This window comes from Mus pahari, chromosome 5 (assembly GCF_900095145.1).
Source record: "Mus pahari chromosome 5, PAHARI_EIJ_v1.1, whole genome shotgun sequence".
Classification (NCBI taxonomy): domain Eukaryota; kingdom Metazoa; phylum Chordata; class Mammalia; order Rodentia; family Muridae; genus Mus; species Mus pahari.
Window position 1 is genome coordinate 71,196,113 of NC_034594.1, and position 23,759 is coordinate 71,219,871.

Here is a 23,759-nt window from a genome sequence, read left to right on the forward strand (position 1 = left end):
GCTTTCAACCTTTGTGATAGATTGTAGAATATTGCTTTCAACCTTTGTCTCTGCTGCTTTCAGCTGGGTTAGGGGTCTGGACCAATACCTAACTTAAGATTGCTGCCATGCATTGCTTATGTCGTAAAAGCTGATGACATGGGAAACCCAAGTACGGTTGGTTGTTACATTGTTCTCCTAAAGGCAGGTTAAGCAACAGGATACCAGTCTTGTCCTAAGTACTTCAAGGAGTACCTAAGGTGTTATTAACTCTGGCTGTGAGGCCCAGCAAAGATTCCAGTCTCTAAGAATGTATGAGAAATTCCCTGAACATTGCATCACCGCCTCCAGAGGCTTTTCCCTGTATTGTGGGTGACTGATTTTGTTTTTCTTTGTGGGAGGATTTTTTATAATCCTTGGAGAGGTGGGAGGTCTGGGGCAGTTCAGTTCTTTGGCTGCTAAAACTTGAAGTTGGACTCACAGTCATGCATTTGACTTTGCTTTCCTGCATCAGTGAAACTTTTAGTCAGTGAATATACTCAACAGAGCCCTGTAAGGCAGTGCAGGACAGTATACATCCGTCAAGGCCCCCAGCAGTGCCACCAACCAGAAAGAGGTTGTTGTGTGAGTGTCGGTTTGTGGTAGCAGCAAACGCAAGCCCTCCCCTTTAAGCATAGGGACTCTGAAGCTAGGTGTTCGGGTGGGAGAAGAAGCACATGTGAGCTTTGTACTTCCTGTAAACTCAAATCAATAAAAAGAAGTCTATCAAAAATTCCGTTTTTTTTTCTCCTCCTGGCCACTTAGTTCCCAACAATAAGGACTCTGAGACTACTTATTAATAAATGCCTAGGCCACAAGATTCGGCTCATTTCCCAACAAGCTCATAGCATAATTATTTATCTCATTCAAACAATTGTATGTCTTTCACATGGTTAGTTACCGCTCCTCGGCTTCACCTGTCCAAGTCTGGGATGAATCTCTTTATTTTATCCTGAGTTCAGCTCCTGCTGACTTACCTAAGTCTCCAGGGAAAATCTCCCTTTTATTCTCTCACTATTTCCCAGAATCTTCTCCCTTCCTACCAGTGACTCACCTATTTTCTGCCTCAGCTCATTGAATATGGCGTTTTATTGACAGATGTTGCTTCTAAGAGAGTCTCTCTACAATCAAATATGTGCAGTGAGAAGGCTGTGACATTAAGAGAATAGAGCGTGTTCTTCTTGAGCGTATTTGCTTGAATTATCCACATGGTCCACAAACTTGAAAATGGGGACAACCACAGGCTGGGCTGCCTTGGCTCTGGGGAGTGCCTGCCCCATGACACCCATCTCACCTTCATGAACCTGCCATTACAGGCAAGAGTTTTTGCCCTGGTCCCTACCCATCTAGTTTACCTGGGTCTTGACCAGGTTGGCTAGTTTTGTGGCCAGGGGATGGTACCCAAGTGTGAGTCACACACCATACCAGCCCAGGTGCTGGTAGGGATGTTTTTTGTTTTCCTTAATTTTGTTTTTTAACACACACAGACACACATACACACACACATGCACAGAGAGAAAGAGAGAGAGAGAGAGAGAGAGAGAGAGAGAGAGAGAGAGAGAGAGAGACCTACAGAGGCTAGAAGCATTAGAATAGCTGTAGTTACAGGCAGTTATGAGCTGCCTTATGTGGGTTTGGTTCCTCCTGGAAGAGCAGTGCCTGCTCTTAACCACTGAGCTGTCTGGCTCTCCAACTCATTTCCAGATAAGATTAATGACTACACTGGCAGACCAGATGAAGCCAAGGACCATGTTGTGTATGAGCTTTGATATAGCCAAGAAAGTCGTGAATGAAGAAGCTTCCCTCCAGAAGGGCTAAGTTCTAAGCCCTGGCTTTATCTTGTCCCCACGTGGGAACATCTACTGGCCTGACATCTGGCTTGATCCCAAGTGATCCCTAAACATCTCTCCTCCTGGTTTCTTTTGATCCTGTCTCCCTGGCAAGTGATGACTACTAATGGTGGCCCTCTTGGGGCCTCAGTGACCCCTGAGTTCAGTGAGGGGTGCCAACCCTCACATGCTCACAGATGGACGGTCTTTCCTTTTCCCTTAGCTGAGGCAGATTCTGGGAGCAGGCAGAGGGTCAAGGCTCACACCTTCCTTCCCAGAAAATACGATTCTTGTCAAAAACCTAAACTCTGTCCCCGTTAAGTGACAGTTTGTCATCTCCCCAGGTCCTGGCAGGCACTCTGTGACTCTCCGCCTCTGACAGTTTGTCTTTTCATGCAGACAGCTTACTCCCCCCACACCCAGCACAGTGTTAGGACTCATCCATAGTGTAGCATAGGCCAGACTTTCCTTCCCTCTCAAGGCTAGTGTTCCAGTGTACTGACGGACTATATCTGCTTCATCTACCTGTTTCTGATGTACGTATGGGCAATTCCCACATTCACTCTTGTGAGTGAAGTGCCTATGTGTGTGGAACCAAAGCATTTCTTCTCTCTTATGTATTTTTATTTTTTAAATATATATACATATATATACACATATATGTGTACACACACACACACACACATACATACACACATATATATAATCTTAGCTGTCTTCAGACACACCAGAAGAGGGCATCAGATCCCATTACAGATGGTTATGAGCTACTATGTGCCATGTGGTTGCTAGGAATTAAACTCATGACTTTTGGAAGAGCAACCAGTGCTCTTAACCGCGGAGCCATCTCTCCAACCCATTTCTTCTTTTTTTTAAATGGCCGAAGAACATTTTGTCTGTATGATTATTTGGTTTTGGAGTTTTTGGATAAAAACCTATGAACTGCGGAAACAACCGTTGACTGTATGTAACGGGCAGGTCTGTGGTGCATTTATGCCCACCAGGTGTTTCTAGGCACTTGCTACCTGGTACCAGCCTCCTCTGTCCACACCCTGGAACCAGGTTTCTGGAGGCTGGACAAATGCAGGAAACCTTCTTAGTGAGGGGGGAGTCTGACCAGATCAGAGACACTAAGGTCTATCCAATGGCTGCAGAGATGGTTCAGCAGTTAATAATGGGTACTGCTCTTGTAGAGGACAAAGGTTCAGTTCCTAGCACTTACACCAAGTGTCTCACAACTGCCTGAAACTCCAGCTCCAAGGGACCAAATGCTCTCTGTCCTCTGTGGATGTAATGATGCACGTAATTCATGAAGATGAACACACACGCACCTACAAAATATTATAGGCTAGGTGTGGTATTGCACATCTTTGATCCCAGTACTCTGGAAGCAGTGGCAGCCAGATCTCTGAGTTTCAGGCCAGCCAGGGTTATATAGAGAGACACTGTCTCAAAAACATAACCAACTATTTATCTGTTCCGGTGACCCTAGTGACTGGGACCGATGTCCTCTGTTGCAGATTGACTAATTGTCCCCTGCAGGGACTCCACATCTTGAACCCTTAAGAAATCGAGAGTTCCCCTAATACAAAGAGGCCTCACCCACATCGCCCCACTGACCTTATATGACTGAGAGCCACCAGGACTCAGCCTCTAGTCCTGTGGATCTAGGTGCTAATCCTGCCTTCTACGGCTAGAGGGCGAGCTTCTGGCAGATGCCCTGCTGCATCTCCAGCCTCCTCCATCCCGCAGGGCCAGACTGAAACAGAAAGCTGGCTCTCCCCTCCAGACCAGTTAAGGAGGGCATCCCATACCTGGGAGGTGGAGAGAAGAGAGCAAAGGGAAGAAACCTTTTGGGTGAGGCTCAGCATGGGTGCTTGGTAGCTCGGACACCTGGGTCCTGCGCCTCTGTGGTTAGCTCTGGTTTGTGGTGGAGTATCCACATCAAGAACTCTCCGGAGGCTGCAGCCTCTGCGAGAGATTAAGGACACCACAGTGGGAGGGGACAGGCGCTGGGTCTCAGCCAGGCGGTGACACTTGTACCTAGAGCAGAGCAAGCAGATGGAAAAAATGAGTTCAGGGAGGCGCAGCTGCTGCTTTACGGGAAAGCGGATGTGAAGTGCTGACTGGTCCCTGCGGCTCTCTCAGTTCTTATCTGAACAGGGGCTGCCACTACCGGATGGCCTGGCCCAGAAGCGCCTTGCACCCCTGAGCCAGGCGAGAGGTTCAGAGACCCGTTGAAAGTACGACCACTTCCTCCCGCCTGCTATGTCTCCTTTTTTTTTTTTTTTTGAGTACTCCTCCCGCGTGTGCTTTCCCTCCCTGCTGTGTTCTTTGAACTTATAACGATGTTTTTGTAACATCATATTCAAAGTGGATTAATCAGATCTTAATTCTGGTATGTTTTGATGCCCACATGGCTCTCTTGTCATTTTTTCACAACTCTTGCTTCTTTGCCTTCAGACACAGTGAGCCTTCAGACACGGGTCATTCCTGCTGCACTACACTCCGAGTCTGCTCAAGTTGTTGAGGCTACACTGCTTATGGGGACAAGAGGACTTGAGTCAGTTCAGGTTCCTTCGGCTGGGGCAGTTGTAGACTTAGCACTGACAACCCTGTGCTTCCCTCCCTCCCTGCGTTCCACAGGTCCGAGAACGCTATAAGCTTGGTGCCTTTTCCTGCCACAGAGGGGGCCTGGTCCCCTACAGATCAGCCAAGCTGTCCTTGCTTTCCAATGTTTGTTCTTAGCAGGTGTGGTTTTCATTTGTATTTTTGTGATTATGAGTAAAACTGAATGCTCTTTCATTGTTTGGGGTATCTGTGTGTGTGTGCATGCACATGTGTGTATGCAACATGCATCTATGGATGTGTGAACTGCACATGGCACACACAATTCCTGCACACACACTGTGTACACATGTGTATAATCACATACACATGGACATCCACTTTACTGTTTCTTGAGCCTAATGTGTCTGTCTTACTCTGAAGTGCTCCTTGTCCGAGGTTCTTTAATAGCTAGGGTTTGCCTCTCACCCGTGCTGTTTGGGAACTCGCTCTTACCTACTTGAGCTTCTTGCAGGCTCCCTTCCCATACTGTCTGCGGGGTTTGGGACGGTGCAGGTGTGTTGCATGTGGCTGGCAGGACTCTGAACACCAATGTAGGAGAGTGCCAGCACTCAGTGCAGGCCGCTCTCTTCTTTCTTACATACGTTCTAGTTACGGATGAGGCTACTTTGTTGTAAGTCAGAATGATGTTGAGTTTATTGATTGAGTAGGAAGAGCCACCACGCCTGTGGTATGGAGCCATCTTGAGTAGCGCTCTGCTCTGTGGGGAGGCGTGTCTGTACCCTGCTTCTCCTGCAGCCACCTCAACATACTTCTAACTCATCGGTTCTCACCTTGGGTTTCGAACCCCCACAGGGGTCGTGTATCAGGTATTTACATTACCGCTTATAACAGGAGCAAAATTACAGTTATGAAGTAGCAGCAAAACAACTTTTCAGTTGGGGGGGGTCACCACAACCTGAGGAACCGTGTTAAAGGGTCGCATGATGCAGTAGGAAGGTCGAGGACCACTGTAAGTAATGCCTCATCTGCACCTGTGATGGTGGTGGGGGAGCAGGCTGGAGCTCCACCTGCTACCCAAGAGGGCTTTTAGAACAGCGGAGAGCCACCCATTTCTTGATGTCCACCTTATTTCTATGAGCCATGCGACCAGACTTGTTTATGCCATTCCTGTGGGTTTTTTCCAGCACCCTGGCTCACTCTCCTCTAACCCTGCTTGTCCAGAAAGTGGTACCTCCTTCTCCCCTGCCCAACATGGAGTGACGGCAGTGAGCTCAGGAGGGACTAGAAGGGCTAGGGAGTGAGGGAGTGGGTGGCCGTAAGCACCCAAAGGCCTTGGGCCAGGCTCTCTGTTATCCAGACAGAGGTTGGAGACGGGTGTCTGCCTTCCTCTGTGATCAAGTCAAGACCCCAGGACAGTGATGGGTTAGGGGTATCCTTTTCTTAAAAGTCCTATCCTGTGTCCTGGGGAGGGACCCACAGGTACCTCTCTCATAAGAAGATACACTTCACCCATCCCATTGAGATGGCTCCCAGCACATAACATCAACCCTGCTGGGAAGGACTCATAAAGGACACGGCAGGGGACACAGGCAAAACAGCCCAGGACACCTTCCTGCTGGGGTGAAGCATGGGGTGTGTAGCTGTGGGAGCCTAGGAAGGCCTGGTGTCTGGAACATGCCTCTTCCTCCATGTCTGCGCTAGAGGGCTTTCATCCCTGGGTGGTGACATGGAAATGTGGAGAGGGCATGACTGTATTTCAGTGATGGCTCGGACAGACTCAAGCCTGGAGCCTCAGCCCAGCCCTGCAGCTCTTCCTCCCCACCACCTCTGCCCCAACACACCCACAAGTAGAACAGCACGCCTTAAAGCTTTTGGTACCATTTAATTATTACGGGCTTAACCCAAAGGAAAGGGACTCTTGAGCCCTGGTCATTTCGGGTGCCCACCAGACAGCTAGACTCTGGCTACCCTGACTGTCTGAAGTGCCAAGGGGACCCTTAAAACAACTTGCTCATTTCAGAGCCCTATGGTGTGAAGGAGAGCTAGAACCGGACTCCAGGACAGGGTGAATGAGGAGATCCTAACACCCCAGTGTTGGTTTGCGTCAAGGTTGTGTCCCCCTTTCCTTCCCTGCTGCCAACATGGACCTTGTCCTTTTGGTTCCTAGGAGGGGCAGGGAGAGTCAGGTGACCCCCGGATGTGTGGGTGGCTCTAGCTCTGCTGCTTCCCTTTATTGCCCTCGTTTGCTTGCTGTAGAAAAAACGGAGGTACCTGGGCATGTGGAGGGACTGCAGAGATGCTCATGCAGCCTTTGCCTGGTAAGTCCTTATGCTTCCCAGACCCCCGAAGCTAGGAGCTTTTCGAGTCTTCATCGAAACTTTTCCAGATTTTGGGATTGGTTCAGTCCCCCAGTCTACAAATTTCCCACCTGAGTATCTCCCAAGGTGCTGGGCCCATTGTATACCTGGGCCCCCTTGTTATGGGGTTGCCTCACAGGGCCACTCAAAGCAGGCTATACTCAGGTCCCTCCGTTTCCAGGCACAGAACCCACAGAGGCCATAGGCTATAGTGTCTCAAGTCCCTAGAAGTGCCCAACAGTAGGATTCAGGAGACATAGGCTTAGGCCCCAGTTCTGCACCTTGTGACAATAGGACACCAGGAAGCCTGCTGCTCCCAGCTTGTAGTAAACCCAAAGAGAGCTCTCGCTCAACAGTGTGTGCGCGGGCTGGAATTGGTGCAGGCCCTGGGCCGTCACTCCAGCTAGCTCAGACCCTGGGAGCCTTGGCTGAACTGTAGCCTGCGTGCTCCTCTTGACGGAGGAATGGACCGGTGCTCTTGGCGGAGGGTCTGCAGCATGCTAATGGCTGAAGAATCTGGTCAAAGAGGCCAAGAGCAATGTCCGTCCTCATGTCTTGGAGGCCGAGGACCCTGCGGGCCATCAGCTGAGCCCCTACGTCCTGTGGCTGAAGCACCCAGCGCTTCAGTGAAGACAATGGTGGCATATTCTGTGTGCACACAGGCGGTAGGGAGCTCTGGCGTCTTCTCTCGTCCCTGGAAGTCCAGCTCCTCATAGGCCACACTGGGGACAGGTGCTGCCGAAGGCTCCTCCTTCTTCAAGGGGCAGGGGAGGGGGGAAAAGAAAGAGCCATTGATGTAGTCAGTTGGGGGGTGGTGTATGCATCCCATAATCTCAACCCCTCCCTATGCTGGGTTTCCAGCCTGTCACTGGATTTGAGGTTCTTCTTAGAGCAGATTCACCTTAGCCATGGAAGCTGGGACCTGACCAACAGCTGTCCCCTCTCCCCATCGCCTTCTGTGATATTTAGGGTACAGACCCTTGTTTCTGACTCAGTTTCTATCTTTAAATGTTTCCTGGCCTTCTTGCAGGTTTAGGATGGCAAAATTTGACTTTTGCACCTTGTCTCTGCACAGAATAAAACAAGTCATGACCGTGTTGGACATGACAGGGGTACGCACAGTGGGGTCAGCTGCTGGGAGGAGCAACAGGATATGGCTCTGGGGGCCTGGTGGAAAATGGGAGCTAGGTTCTCCAGGCTCCAGCCTTGTAGGCCCCATGGTCTCTCTACCTGTATTAAGACCTGGGGGTGGACTGGGATAGATCACTCAAGAAAGGAGATTCATACTCACCAGACTGTTGTCCTTGTTCCCAGATCTTCTGGCCGCTGTTGAGACATACAGTTTTGGTTAGAGGACAGCTACAGAGCCATCTTCCCTAGTGGGGGAATGTCCTCCTTCTGTCTCTCTGTCTCTCTCTCATGTGTGTGTGTGTGTGTGTGTGTGTGTGTGTGTGTGCACGCGCGTTGTGTGTGCTCGGGAGGGGCGTGTCAGGCACTGAAGAGATCTAGCCCATGGGCAAACACCAGCCTTTCCATTCCACTGGCACCCTTCCCATTTACTAGCTGGGAGTTCCTGGTGGGATAATGAATTGAGAAGTTGAGGAGTAGGGCCTGCCACAGGCACAGGTGTATCAGTGTCCCCTTTCCTGGTATACCACAACACGGCGTAGGCATGCAGCAAATATTAGGTGTGGCCTCTTAGCTGGCTGATGACCAGACCTCCTGGAGGTGGCAGTATAGGGACGGTCCACCCGTGACAGGGGCCTGGAGGTGGACTTAAACCTTCCTTCCAGCCAGAGAAATGGCAGCTCTCACCAGCTGTTTAGTAAAGCCAGCAGCCTGAAGCTAGGTGTGGGTGGGGTGGCCACAGGCTTTTGTAGTGGTCAGAGTGTGTGTGTGTGGTGTATGACCACTCTTCTGGTGATCAAAGTATGTGTGAGGTTACAGCGACTTCAAGGTTTGGTGGGACAGAAGCAGGGTATGATGAGCCTTACCTGACATACCTGTTGAGCAGAAGACAGCTAGGGCCCAGGCCAGCAGCAGCAATACAGGGATACCCACTAGGGCACTCATGATACCAATGACCACGCCTTGAAACTGGCCTTCTGGCTTGGGTGAGGGGCTGGGGTATCTCGTTGAGGTCTCCAGGATTCTCTCTACAGGACGACAAAGAATAGAGTTCTAGGACACCGAGTTCTAGACACTAGGACACTAGGACACTAGAGTTCTAGAGCACACACCCTGTCCTCACCAAGTCACAAGGGACTATTTTAGATGGGCAGTGACTGGCCACCCACCCTACTTCGGCATGCCCCACCATCCCTTAAAGGGCATCTGAGGATTTCCACAGGGAGAGGGACAGTGTCTTCAAGGCTCTGGGCAGAGGCATGGTGGAGAGCCTAAGGGATAGGTTCCTGGGCAGGAAGGGATTGCCTGCTTAGGCTCTACTAGCCACACCTGTTACCACGAGCTCTGCTCCAGGGCTCTCCTTGATTTTTGTCTTGGGGGGCAGGGAAATGGCCCCACAGAGGTAGATGCCACTGTCGTTGCGCCGTGTGTCAAGGATGTTCATGTGGAAGTCATGCCTGTTGGGCAGCTGTATGATCTGGAAGCGGGCATCCTGGACGGGCCGGCTCAAACCATTACAGAAGGCGGCCTGTTTTTCAGTCTGGTTGCTGGGGCTCAGGCGGTACCAGTTCAGCCTAAGATCCTCCGACCAGTTGGAGAAACTGCAGGTGAAGGTGGCATTTGCTCCCTCTGACACTGTGAGCCAGGCTGGGGAGAAGGTGAGGGGCCTCCAGGACCCATTGGGAACCTCTGAGATGCAGAAGAACAAAGAGCTGTGAGGAAGGAGCCTCTATACCCTTTCTGACATCTTTTCTGAAATCCCTGGAGAGGAATGTCCTCTCACACCCATTCCAGGGCAGAATCCTGTAAGCAGTTCCCCCTACCTAGGAGCTTGCAGTTTCTTGCAGGTTGTGAATAAGTAACCCCCAACAAGCAGGGCTCTTCCTTAAGTATAACTGAACCTAAGGGCTGGAGGCCACTTCTCTGTCCTTGGAGACTTTGGGATATTTTTCCAGAAGATGTCTCTACCTTCCCACTCCTGTTCAAGATGTCCCAGGCCTGACCCGAATGTTCCAGCCTTAGACTTCTGGTTGGCTAGCCTGGTTCTGTCTGAAGGGTCCGTGGGATAGTGAGGTGGGAGTGTGGGGTCTCCATGGAAACCTCAGACTTGGAGAGGGTGGACTCTTTAGTAAGCTTGGGGTCCAGGCAGTATCTTGTCCCAGGAAGCCCACCCAGCATGTCAGAGCTACCCTGAGTAGCAGAAGGCGTAGGGTAGCAGTCATGTCTTCCAGCCAGATCAGAGGTCACAGCAAGAAGCCTCCAAAGGTTAGCTGTGTCATTGTCCCTCAAGTGGACAGAAGGTCTAGACTCACCCAAACAAAGTGTTCTGGGTGGGACTACCAGGGTCAGGCAGCATGCAGGGTCTCATGGCTCTTCTCAGCAAATGCCTGTCGCACTGTCAAGCTTCTTGCCCCATACATACATGGACACTGACACATAACACATAACCATCCACCAGCACTCAAAAGCACCCACTACTGGGACCCATATGATGTCAGCAGTTGAACCCGCGGTCAGGTACGGTCAGAAGCCTCAGGGTCAAGGAAATACAGACTTGCTGAGCACACACATGCTGGGCCTTACCCAGAGGAGGCTGACATGCACACAGGAAACAGGTACCAAGACATCTTTGAAGCTGCTCTGGCCTCAACTCTGTCTGGGCTGCCAGCTCTCTTTAGCTGATGTAGTCATTTGGCAACTGGGGCTCGAAGAGAAAGAGCCAGTGCAAATAGAGACATATCCCCAGCTGCATCCTTTCCAGCTCTCTGCCCTCTCCTCCCACGGACTGAGTAGTCACATAGGGAGGGAATTCTATTTGATTACATGGCCCAGGGCACTGCACCCCAAACCCCGCACCCACCTCTGATGTGGGGTATTTAACAATACTAACCGGGCATGGCTCCCTCCCAGGGGTACAAAGAGAGAGGCTGTGCTGCCACAGCTAAGGTTATGGACTCAGAAAGCAGGGGTCAGAGGCAAAGAAGAGGGGCCAGCTAGGGAGAAGCTGGATGGGAGGAGAACTGAGGACCAAAACACCCGGCAAAGAAGGTATGTGAAATCATCCAGCTCAGAAAGGAAGCCAGAGATGCTTGGCAGAACTGTCTGCAGTGAGCAAGCGGACTTCAGCAGAGGCACATCCATCCGCACCATGTAGCTTTGCCCAGAAGTGGTCTCCATCACCACACGGCGAAAAGCAGGACTGCTATTTCCCTTCCTTGATGTTGTCAGCTGTACCATGGATGATGGACATACAGATAATCTAGTATCACTTAGACCTGAGAGTGGGCGTGGCCTATGAGCTAGGCCTGGAGCTCCTCAAGGGCCAGGGTCCCTAGATTCCATGCAAAGTGAAGTCTGGGTTGTATGGTTCTGGGCAGGGTGGGCAGTGGTCCACATAGGTCTGTATGGGCCAGAAGAACCAGTGGTGTCAGGGGACTTGGAGGGACTAGGCCCAGTCTAGGGGTTGCCAGTATGATGTCTTCCCATTTAAAGTCCTGTTTCTTCTTTAAGGGAACACAACCACCATGGGGACTTCTAAATACTCTTTCTTTGGCTTGAAATTGTGTGTCCAAACCACACACAGCTAGCAGGTCACGACATAGTAGTGTCAATGGCTCTTTTCTTTAAACATCCACTCAAGAAACATACAAGCCTTTTTCAAGAAAGCCTCTGGCAACAACAGTAAGGTTAGACTCAGATTTGACAAAGTAGACACATTTCATCCTTTTAGGCTCTATCAGTGTGGTCTGGTCTGTGGTCTCCCTCCTTGGAAACCTGGGGTCCCTTTACCAGTACTCCAGGAAATCTTCAGTCTGTGCAACACGACTCTGACGCACCTAAATCCACTCCTACAGCCACACTGAACCCCCAATCTTCAAACAGAGTCTCAAGACTTTCCAGAGACATGAGGACCAGAAGCATCCCAGAAAGCTAAAATGGCACAATGCCCCTTCTTTGTTTGGGGCAGGATTGTCACACCTGCCCAAGGTCACCTGTGATCTGTGAGTATGCTAGGCACCTCTGTCCAATTACCATCTCCCATCCCCTTTGATGGGATCCCATCCACTAGGCTTTGGGACCATGGTGTGTCCTCAGAGAGCCAGCTGCTACCCCCACCCCCTCAAAGTTGACCCCCAGGTTGCCCCAGATGAGCTCTTATGTAGACATTTGCTAAGGGATGGCAGAGCCTTGTCTCATTTGCTGTTTGCTTCCAGATCTCTCATGTTCCTGTCTGAATGTGTGACAGTTTGAGACTCTGTTCCATTACTGGGTCTTTGTTATTCTCCTGATGGCAGGATCTGTGACTTCCCGGGTCTCTGTCCTTTGGTAGGTCTCTGCCTGTGTCCATCCCAGGGCTCTGTCTGGCTCTGTTTAGGTCCTGGTGGCTTTGCCTCCCTCCCCAGAGTAGACCCTGCTCTCCCTGTGTGCCCCACGGTCCCTTTACTCCTCCTCGCCGGCTCTCCTCAAAATTCTTCCCCCCCTTTTTACATTTTCTTTATTTACATTTCAAATGCTATGCAGAAAGTTCCCTATACCCCCCCCCCCACCGCCCCTGCTCCCCTACCCACCCACTTCCACTACTTGGCCCAGGCATTCCCCTGTGCTGGGACATATAAAGTTTGCAAGACCAAGGGGCCTCTCTTCCCAGTGATGGCCAATTAGGCCATCTTCTGCTACAAATGCAGCTAGAGACTCGAGCTCAGGGGGTACTGGTTAGTTCACATTGTTGTTGTACCTACAGGGTTGCAGCCCCATTCAGCTCCTTGGGTACTTTCTCTAGCTCCTCCATTGGGGACCCTGTGTTCCATCCAGTAGCTGGCTGTGAGCATCCACTTCTGTGTTTGCCAGGCACTGGCATAGCCTCACAAGAGGCCGCAATATCAGGGTCCCTTCAGCAGAATCTTGCTGGCATGAGCATTAGTATCTAGGTTTGGTGGCTGATGATGGGCTGGATTCTCAAATGGGGTAGTCTCTGGATAGTCCATCCTTTCATCTTAGCTCTAAATTTTGTCTCTGTACCTATATCCTTTCATGAGTATTTTGTTCCTTATTCTAAGGAGGAATGAAGTATCTACGCAATGGTCATTTTTCTTGGTTTTCTTCTCTTTTGCATAATGTATCTTCGGTATTCTAAGTTTCTGGGCTAATATCCGCTTATCAGTGAGTGCATATCTAGTGATTTCTTTTGTGATTGGGTTACCTCACTAAGGATGATATCCTCCAGATACATCCATTTGCCCAAGAATTTCATAAATTCATTGTTTTTAATAGCTGAGTAGTACTCCATTGTGTAAATGTACCACAGTTTCTGTATCCATTCCTCTATTGAGGGACATCTGGGTTCTTTCCAGCTTCTGGCTATTATAAATAAAGCTGCTATGAACATAGTGGAGCATGTGTCCTTATTACCAGTTGGAAGATCTGGGTATATGCCCAGAAGAGGTATTGATGGGTCCTCCGGTAGTACTATGTCCAATTTTCTGAGGAACCGCCAGACTGATTTCCAGAGTGGTTGTACAAGCTTGCAATCCCACCAGCAATGGAGGAGTGTTCTTATTTCTCCACAACCTCGCCAGCATCTGCTGTCACCTGAATTTTTAATCTTAGCCATTCTGACTGGTGTGAGATGGAATTTCAGGGTTGTTTTGATTTGCATTTCCCTGATGGCTAAGGATGTTGAACATTTTTTCAGGTGTTTCTCAGCCATTCGATATTCCATGTGCCTTCCCTCGGTGTGCCTGTGGTGGGCCCGAAGAAAACAAGGGAGGCTTCCTCCCGGAGGATGTTTTGCTAAAGGGATGGACAGGAGGGACCAGGCTTTGGCAAGAGAGCATCTATCTCCAGAGGCTACCAGGTAGTAATACCATAGGGAGGACACCCTCAGGCATTCAGTTCATCCATAAAGAGTAAGGTTCCCCCACCCCCAGGAATGAACAGGCCCCTGGGAGAGCTGCAGGAATTGGGCGGAATGTGATGACAGCTAGAGGGGTCAGCGCGAAGCCACTGCAATGATTCCAGCATCCTGTACTTTTGAGAACGTGAGATAGCTACTTCAGTGGCTGAGGCCCCAGACAGTACCTCTGAGTCTCCCTTTCATGCTGTGGATGCCCGTGGAACATAAAGGCAGATGGAAATGAAGTGTCACCTTGGTTAAAACACACAATGGTGGCTTCTCTTAAAGAGACAGGAACTGGCTAAGTAGCCGAGACTAGACTTGAACTTACAATTCTCCCTTCTGTGGAGATTGCAGGCAGGCACTGTCACACTGTGATAAAGACAGACTTCTGATCCATCCCATAAACAACCACCAAACCCAGACACTACTGCATATGCCAGCAAGATTTTGTTGACAGGACTCTGATATAGCTGTCTCTTGTGAGGCTATGCCAGTGCCTGGCAAACACAGAAGTGGATGCTCACAGTCAGCTATTGGATGGAACACAGGGCCTCCAATGAAGGAGCTAGAGAAAGTACCCAAGGAGCTGAAGGGGTCTGCAATCCTATAGGAGGAACAACAATATGAACTAACCAGTTCTCCCACCCCCACCGCCCAGAGGTTGTGTCTCTACCTGCATATGTAGCAGAGTATGGCCTAGTAGGCCATCAATGGGAGAAGAGGCCCCTGGTCTTTCGAAGATTCATGCTCCAGTATAAGGGAATGCCAGGGAACAGGAAGCAGGAGTGGGAGGGTTGGGGGGCAGGTGGGGGGGAAGGGTACAGGGGACTTTCAGAGAGGAAACTAGGAAAGGGGATCATATTTGAAATGTAAATGAAAATATCTAATAAAAAAAGAAAAAAAAAGACCCTGATGAAAAAACAAAACAAAACAAAAAAAACCCCAGACTTCTGATTAATCCACAGGTGTGGGTGGAGAGGAGGTGGGACAATCCTGCTGTCTGGGCACAGTGGGTGAGGACTTCCCTGGGTCCCTGAACTGTGAGGTCCACTATTTTGATGCTGTCTGCATAATTAGAAACTTCACAGGAGAGAGAATGGAAAGTTGGGGAGGTGGCCCAGCAGGTAAAGCATTTGCAGTACAAACATGGGGACCTAAGTTTGGATCCTCAGCACCCAGATGATAGATGGGCGGAAGGACAGGATGTGTCTGCAATCACAGCATCGTAGCGGCAGAGACAGGGGGATCCTTGGGAATTTATGGCTAGTCATTTTGGATGGAAAAACACAGGTTTCAGGTTTAGTGGAAAATGTTGTCGCAAGGAAATAAAGGGCCTCGTAGACTCGTAGAGTTATTAATTCACTTAAGACTATATACTAAGACTCACTTTTTTAAAGTGTTTTAGGACAGGGTTTCTCTGTGTAGCCCTGGTTGTCCTGAAACTCACCCTAGCTAGACCAGGCTGGCCTCAAACTTAGAGATCTGTCTGCCTTTGCCTTCCAAGTGCTTGGATCAAGGCCTGGTACCACCAAACCCTGCTTTAACCTGCCTCTAAGAGAACAATGTAACAACCAACTATACTTGGGTTTCCCATGTCATCAGCTTTTACAACATAAGCAATGCATGGCAGCAATCTTAAGTTAGGTATTGGTCCAGACTCCTGACTCAGCTGAAAGCAGCAGAAACAAAGGTTGAAAGCAATATTCTACAATCTATCACAAAGGTTGAAAGCATCCATTTATGGGTATTGGTTTATGGTGGTGCCTGTCTGGATCAGTGGAGATGGTTGGAGCCAGTGACTTAATCCTTTGTAAAACTCTGTTAAAGATTTCTGTAAAGTATCCCCTCCCCTCCCCATAAGATGCTTTTCTATACAGGCAGAGCCTCTTTGCCAGGGACAAACACACACACACACACACACACACACACACACACACACACATGAGAGAGAGAGAGACAGAGAGAGAGACAGAGAGAGAGACAGAGAGAGAGACAGAGAGAGACAGAGAGAGAGACAGAGAGAGAGACAGAGAGAGAGACAGAGAGAGAGACAGAGAGAAAGACAGAGAAAGAGCTCATACAGCAGACAGATAAAACTCACAGACACAGACAGCCATGACACATACAGAACAGGAGACACAGGGACAGATTTACAAGACAATCTTCAGGCAGGCAGATTCAGACTCATACAACAGACAGACAGACAGACAGAGGATGGAAAACATGTGGAACAGGAAGTGGAGAATTCTAATCTGGGTTCTCTTGGTTAAATGACTCCAAGGGGAAATGCTTCTCTTTCTTTCATTATTGGTGACTCAGAGCTAATCAATAATGCATTCAATTTGCATAAAAGTAGAGTAATGAGGCAGGATATCATCCTCTGGCACCATGGACATCAAAACTGACACCCATGTAAGCTTCATGGGTCTTTGGTGTTGGCTCAGCTGCTCAAGTGTTTGCCAAGCGAACAAGACTGATTGCTAGCACCTGTCTAAGGCCGGTGTGGCAGCACGCACGTGCCTGAGATCCCATTCCTGGGAAGGCAGAGACAGGAGGACCCTTGGGGCATGCTGGAGAGCTAACCTGGCTTTCCAACAAGTCAGTGCGGTTCAGGCTCAGAGAAAGATCTTGTCTCAAAAATTAAGGTGGAGAGAAATTAAAGAAGATGCCTGACGTGGATCTCTGGCCTGCACATACAGTTCACACACATGCGTAAGTATGTACACGTGCGTGTGCATGTGCACACACACACATACACACACACACATACTCCTTTCATTTGTAAAAATCAACAGAGAAGCCTGCCTTTTGCTTGGCAGTGTGCATGCCACTGAGGAGATTTGACCCCCCCTTCACGTTTAGGTCACACTGTCTCTCATCTTGTGGGTCTCTAACCAGTATATGAGAACCTAGGACTGGCTGGGACCCCTTTTGGGAATGCATCCAGAAGCAGCCTCATTGAAGTCACCCCTTTTCTACCGACTTAGTGAGGTCTGGGGATCAGATTGTGATAATAAATAATAAAGATCCCCTTTCCCCTGTCCAACCCATCCCAGGACTCCTGCCCCTGGAGGTACGGAGTGGGGGCGCTGATGGTGATAAGTTAGCTTTCTGGTCTTCAGCCCCATTTCTGTCCAACTGATTTGGGAGCTTTCACCCAGGGATCATGCCATCAGTGAATGCCTGAGCCCAGAACACTAACTCCGAAGTAATATACTAACTAGTGATACTGGGAAGGGGGAGTTGCAGAGGCCACTGGGAAGCTGCTCACAGACTGTTGGATCAAGTGCTGTCTAGGGGGAGGCTGGGTTGTAAGACTGAGCACACTTGCTCTGTCCTTCGATTCCTGGAACCACTCTGGGGACTCTGCAATCTTTCCACTGACAAGAAGGTCTCACCAGAGGCCACCTCTTGACTCCAGACTCCCAACTCCTAGAACCCTGTGGTGATCAAACCTTGTTCTTCATAGATCACCCAGTCTGTGGCATTCTGTTACCACAACAGAAAAGGCACTAAGCAAGGCTATCTCCTCCAGGGAGCCTTCCTGGGCTTCTTAGCCTTTACAAGTTCTGCATAGAAGGTAAAAATCAGAAATGACAGGGGGCTTCTTGATTTCCCTGAGCTCGCTCTTGAATTTGTGTACAAAGGTGAGTTGATGGGTGGATGGCATGTACTAGTTAGCATTGGGAGGTTGAGAGGGAGAGTCCTGTTAGAGCCGGAGGCTGAAGGGCCACAAGGCAAGCTCACTGCAGACCACAGGCTCCTGAGTGCTAGGGCCAAATCATAACCACACAGACGCACACAATACCTTATTTAGACAAGACTCATCTGGGTGAAAGGACGGTCAGGCAGGTGACAGGGGTTCCCTTATTTGTTACAAATGGATTGTATCCCCCACGTCCACCTGGAGAAATATCCCCAATGTGAGGATCCCAGAAGAGCACCTTATCCAAGGATCAGGAGAGCTATAGAATCAAGTAGATGTGGGATGCTTCAGACACTCCACATCTCCTGTCTAGGCTGCTAAGGACACAGGCTTACCAAGCCAAAGGAGAAGCAGGAGACCTACAGACATTCAGCCAAAACCACCTCTCACAAGGGTCCCAGCCAGGGGGAAGCAAGCCAGCCAGAAGCATGATGTCAGAGCTCTAGCTGCATCCAGGTGAGGATGTGTCCCCAGAGAACTTGGGAGGATGAGGGATAAGAGCTTTCTAACACTTGCCGCTGATGCTTAGTGACCCAGAACATCACAGTGATGTGAGAAAGTGGGAGATGGGGGATGAGTTGTCCTAACCTCAAGCTGGGATCTTTACCCCAGGACCTCAGGTTAGAACTTTGGTAGGTAGGAGTGGGAGCTGCTATAGGATTAGTAAGATAAGGGTAAGGCTTTAGCTGGTAGGACTGGTGTCTGCAAAGAAAGGGAATTACGGACACTGTCTGACACCTGTGGGTAAAGGGTGCTGGAACACTCAGAGGCAGGAGGGGGACCGGGCACACACTGGCCTACAGGGACTGAACATCCTCTGAGTTCCAACTTAAGAACCTGAAGCCTGCTGGGAGTGGTGGCACACACCTTTAGTCCCAGCAGAGGCAGGTGGATCTCTGTGAGTTCAAGGCCAGCCTGGTCTACAGGGCAGGTTCCAGGACGGCCAGGGCCACACAGAGAAACTCTGGCTTGGGGGAAAAAAAGAACCTCAAGTCTGAGACAATGCTTCCTAAAGCCCCTCTCTGCCAACTGTGGTACTTGGTGACAACCATTCAGCCAAGCCAACGAAGGCCGTACCAATAAACCAGGTAAAGTTGTGTGTGCCTGGGATCTCAGCATTTGTGAAACTGGTACTGGACAATTTTGAGTTTGAGACTGGCCTGGGAAATCTGATGAGACAACTGTCTCAAAAAAAGTCAGTTTCTAAACTAATTATCTATCATCTATCTATCTATCTATCTATCTATCTATCTATCTATCTATCTATCTATCGTCTGTAACTGTTTTCTAAATATCTATCCTTATACAGATAAGTCTAGCTCTCACCCCTCATCTAAGAAGACTCTTTGTGCAGCATAAGGAGATGATTGTAGAGATCCACAGCTGTTCAAAATGCAGAGAGAGCAGGTGACCGTGGGTTGTGTAACTCCAACTGGTTTGTGTGGGATGAAACCTCTAAGCCTAAGGCACATAGAAGAGAATGTGATAAGGTTGTAAGAGCCACAGGCTCAGGACACCTGCTGATAGTGTTCTCTTGACAGGGAAAGCATACCCATGAACTCTGAATCATGGCTGACTGAACACAAGATAAACATAATTATAACACCACTTGACACACAGTTGTGAAAAGAGGGAAGGCCACATGATCCCATACCTATGTAAAGAGTTATAGGAAGCTAATGACAGAGGGAGAATCAGTTGCCTCAGAGACATTGAATTCCCACATAGGTTGTCCAGTCCCAAATGTTCAACCCTGATTGATATATATATATATATATATATATATATATATATATATATATATACATGATGTATATTTTTCAAAAGTATAAATTACAAAAAAGCAAATCTGACTTTAAGAAATGTGTCTGAGGATATGTTTGGCAGTTTTGCCAGATGGTCTGAGTAAATCTCATGGCCAAGGCAATACTTGTTTCCACCAAATCGTAGGTGAGAGGCTAGAAAAATACCTCAGTAGTTATGAGCTCTGGCTGCTCTTCCAGAGGACCCAGATTCAATTCCCAGCAGCCACACGGCACCTCACAACCATGTATTTCTTACTTTAGTTCCAAGGAAGCCAATGCTTTCTTGTGGCCTCTACAGACATCAGGCACACACATACACACAGACCATACACCATAAGGTAAAACAAAATGAAACAAAACAAACAAACAAATAAACACCCAATCCCCAACAAAAAAAGAAAAAAATGTAGATGAGAAAATGCTAAAGAGACTGACTGGTATATTTGGAATGAAACCCCTAAGCTCAGAGAAAAATCACAGGAGAGTGTGTGATCAGGCTGTAAGAGCCGGAGGTCCAGGACACCTGTTGATAGTGTTCCTTAGACACAGCCGGGAAAAATGTACCCATAAACTCTGAATCAGGGCTGTCTGGACATAAGACAAGCCAAAGGTCGCCACGCTCACCAATGGTTTTTATGGGCTATTGTTTGTTTGTTTGTTTTTTTGCTTTTTTTCGAGACAGGGCTTCTCTGTATAGCTCTGGCTGTCCTAGAACTCACTCTGTAGACCAGGCTGACTCAGAAATCCACCTGCCTCTGCCTCCTGAGTGCTGGGATTAAAGGCATGTGCCACCATGCCCGGCTTAACTTATGTTTTTGTTTTTGTTTTTGTTTTTTTTCCCTACAAGGCAGCCCAGACTGGTCTTGAACTTTGATGGGCATGATCCACTATGACTGTCTTTAGTCTGAGTATGAGACGATCCATTTCTGAGCCCGAATTTTGCTCAACTTAGACACTAAACAGCTGCTGTCGAGGTTGGGAGACTTTTAAAACAGTCAGCATGAGAGGGACTGTCTATGGGAATGAGCGGGAGAAAGAAGGGCAACCAATCAGGAAGGAAGAAATGCACTAGACTAAAGGTCCACGGCCGCCAAATGGCACTGGCCTGTGGAGTGTCCCACAGTGAGCTATTCAGGTCATGAGGGAGGCATGCCACTTTGAGACATTTGTCAGACACAATCTACAGTTGGCCTGTATAAATACATCTGTATTTCCATATTCTCTCATCAAAGTTTCATTTGGGGACATGCTCAGTGTGACAGGTCACCAGAGTGAGTCATAGTCCCCTTTCTGTCTCAGTTGCTTCTCTCCAATGACACATAATCCTTCCGACTTTATTCCTTGGGTTTCCTGACAAGGTCTCTCCAAGGGACACCTTTCACTCTGGGGCCTCAGATCATCTACCATGCTCAGGTCTGTTTCCTCCGTCCACCCATGACAGCAAACCATGGGCTATCTTAAGAGGCTACGTGGAGAGAAAATGTCCCTGGCTTCCCAAACAGCCTTGGTCTGCAACCCAGGAGAGGGCCTGTGGTGGTGAGTACCTAGCTCCCAGCCCTCTCCTGTGTTCGCGGCAGTGAAGAGGCTGGGGTGAAGGTGACTGGCACTTCATATGAGCAAGGGAACATCATTGCAGGTCAAAGATGTATTAAGGCAGTACAAGAGTATATTAGCTTGTCTGGGCCACAATTCTGTGCTTTGCAGGTGTAGCTCTGACCTAAGAGTTTGTTGACATCCAGGGGAAACAAAGTTCCCCCAGGTCCCAGGACCAAGTTCTCAATGAAGATTGGCTCAGTCCAGAGGATGGGCAGGGGCCAAGGGGTACAGGGTTGTGAGGAGCACAGGGAGCTGAGTTTTCACTGTGAGGAATTTGAGCAGGATTCCTGGACCCCTCTGTTTCACCTCCCGCCCCTCCAGAGTCCACCAAGGATGCTATGAGGCCAGGGATATGAACTCGGGAGTCCCCCAGAAATGCTAGCACAGGAAGCTTGTCCATGAGGGTAGACAGCTGATTATACTCTTGGATCTTCAGTCATCTATACAGCGTGTAGGGCAGGCTCCATGTAGGGATGTCCCCAACCATAGGAAAACACAGAGAAAGGCCAAGGATCCCAGGACCTGGCAGAATCCCGAGGCAGGGCCACAGTGGCTGAGGTCAGAGCTCTGTCCAGACCTACTATCGCTTCACAGAGAGGGACACAGAAGATCAACTGAGGTTAGGCAAATGTTCTGTCTGTCTAAAAGCAAGGAGGGGGTGGATTTTGAGCCCCAAGGGGCAGTCCACCTGTAAATCCCACCTAAGGCCAATCTGTGTAACCAGGAGCCAATCTGTGTAACCAGGGACACAGGTGTTCCTCCCCTCCAGTAATAGCAACATTTCTTCAAGCCCTGCCCCAGCCACTAACCCCGATCCATCCCACATCCCTAGGAACCACGTACCTAGAAGCCACCCTGATTGCCAGCTCAACTGCAGCACAGTCCAAGTGAATGACCAGGGTACCTGCGGGACCCACATGCCCAGAGCCCCTGGCAGTGCCGCCTTCAGTCAGTCGCAGTCTCCTCTTCCTCCTCGGCTGCTCAGGCAGAGTTGTCTGTAGCGGAAAGGAAACTGTCCCGGGTCATGTTGGAGGGAGGAGACCTGTTCTTGCCTCCCGCCCCCTCTTCCTCCACCTCCACAAGGGTGGGAGAACAGGCAACTAGAGGTGGGGGAGGGGCATGGAAGGGGGAGGGGAGTGGGAGGGTGCAGGTAAGGGACTAGTGAGAGACTGGGGAACAGAGAGGGGGGAAGAGAAGACCAGCTGTCCTTGCCTCTTGTCCTGCTATGGGGTCTTCTCCATTTCAAGCCCCACTTGTGGGTAGGTTTGGTGCTTTCCATTCCTGGTACCCTGATGGAGCCTTAGCTCTCAGGGCTGAGAGAGATTGAAACGAGGGCCAGACTCTTGTCCCTTTGGAGGGTGGGGATCTTCCCTGACTTTGGTACCTATGGCTGCAGCGAACGCAAGTTGGACCCTCCCCTACCTCGTCTGCCATGCGTGGCCTTGAATGCCTTGAGCTATACCTCAGTCCTTTACTACTGAGGAGTCAGAGCCTGTTTGTTGGGTCAGAGGAGGCCTCAACGGGCTATAGTGAGCATCTCCTACGACCCTGAGAAGATGCCTTTCCTCTCCAGACACCCTTGTAGGTTCAGAAAGCCCCCGGGCCTCGTCTTGCTTTTCTTATGGCTTTTCTTCCTTCCATGATGCCGGACCTGCTGCCTGGATCACTGACTTCTCTGCTTCTAAAGTTGTTTTATGTTTGCTTGCTCTGCTGCCCTGCGTCTTTCTCTTCGCCTGAGAAAAACCTATCACCAGGCTGTGGTGGACACAGTTTCTAGGTCTTTCCCAGTCAACCTTCCTCGGTCCCTAGGAGGTGGAGACCCACCTCACCCCCTCCTGTCCTTCCCTGTCTCCCTGGGGTTGGGTGGGGTGGGCTGGCTTGCGTGCATAGCCCCTGGCCGGCTAGTCATTTCTGGGGCATTCTGATGATTTAACCATTCTGCTGTGTTTTACCACAGTGAATGGGGGGGAAAAAAAAGGGAAAATGAAACTGCTAATATTAGAAATGAGATGTGTGGATCTCACCACCCTAAAATAGGCAACCTGGCTGGAAACCATCTGGCAACTGCCTCAGCCACCCAGGTTCAGAGGCACCAGCTTGGTGGGGAAGGAAACGTTACTTTGAAGAGCGCAGAAATGGAAAAAGAATGTGAGGCACAGACTGGCCGCCTCCAGTCTCAGCATGGGGCTTGTGGGCAGAAGCTAGGGGGATCCCCTCCCCAGGCCTGGCTGTTACAGAGCCTCCTTGATACCTTTATGTCTCTCTGGCATGCCCAGGGTAGCAAGACCCCCGTCAAGGCTAGGTGATTAGATACTGGCTACAAGCCTATTGTGAATTCTGGACAGATTCCACCCTGCCTTGCTCTGATGCTCTATCTAGAATCTTCCTATGGGACTCAGACTGTACAGAGCAGATCACGAGGACTGGAGAGGATCAGGAGCCTGAGCAGCAGGTTGTCAGCACATCCCTGTTGCTTTACACAACACCCTAGACCTACAGGTACTGGGACATCTTTCTGTGGAGAGGGAGGGGACCTCTGCCTATCTCTCTCCTTCCCCCTTCTTCCTCTGCATTATCTCTGGCCCTTACTTTCCCCTTTCCTCCCTAGCAGTGTGATGGGGAGGAAGGTTGTTGCTGGGGTAGCCCTAATTGCTTTCCCTATGCCAATAGCCACACACATGCAATCCCCAGTACACATGATAGAGCCCACACACTCTCAAACACATATACTATCCTGCATAAAACACACACAATCCTCAGGGCTTGTGCTATCTTCAGATACATATGAGATCTCTAACACACTCTATTCCCCAATAGAGCAATCTCCTATATAATGCTGTCTCTTAACACACA

The 23,759-nt window shown here is 49.6% G+C and overlaps 1 protein-coding gene across 1 annotated transcript; it reads right to left on the reverse strand.

Annotated features, from left to right (window-relative positions):
* Window positions 1–6,280: 6,280 nt before the first annotated feature.
* On the reverse strand, window positions 6,281–21,890 carry Pdcd1 (programmed cell death 1). The gene is made up of 5 exons (XM_021199135.1): window positions 21,750–21,890; window positions 9,233–9,592; window positions 8,770–8,931; window positions 8,067–8,101; window positions 6,281–7,529 (listed from the first exon to the last, which is right to left on the reverse strand). The coding sequence occupies exons 1-5, from the start codon at window positions 21,823–21,825 to the stop codon at window positions 7,296–7,298; spliced, it is 867 nt and encodes a 288-aa protein (XP_021054794.1). The 5' UTR covers window positions 21,826–21,890; the 3' UTR covers window positions 6,281–7,295.
* Window positions 21,891–23,759: the final 1,869 nt, after the last annotated feature.

Bases quoted from the DNA above. Each gene is read 5' to 3' on its own strand.
- Pdcd1 (XM_021199135.1), bottom strand. From the start codon at position 21,825: ATGTGGGTCCCGCAGGTACCCTGGTCATTCACTTGGACTGTGCTGCAG. The intron at 8,932-9,232 runs GTGTGGCTAGTA...GTCGTCCTGTAG, and splicing joins AGCAGAGCTCGTGGTAACAG to AGAGAATCCTGGAGACCTCA. The intron at 8,102-8,769 runs GTAAGGCTCATC...ATGTCTCAACAG, and splicing joins CTGCTCAACAGGTATGTCAG to CGGCCAGAAGATCTGGGAAC.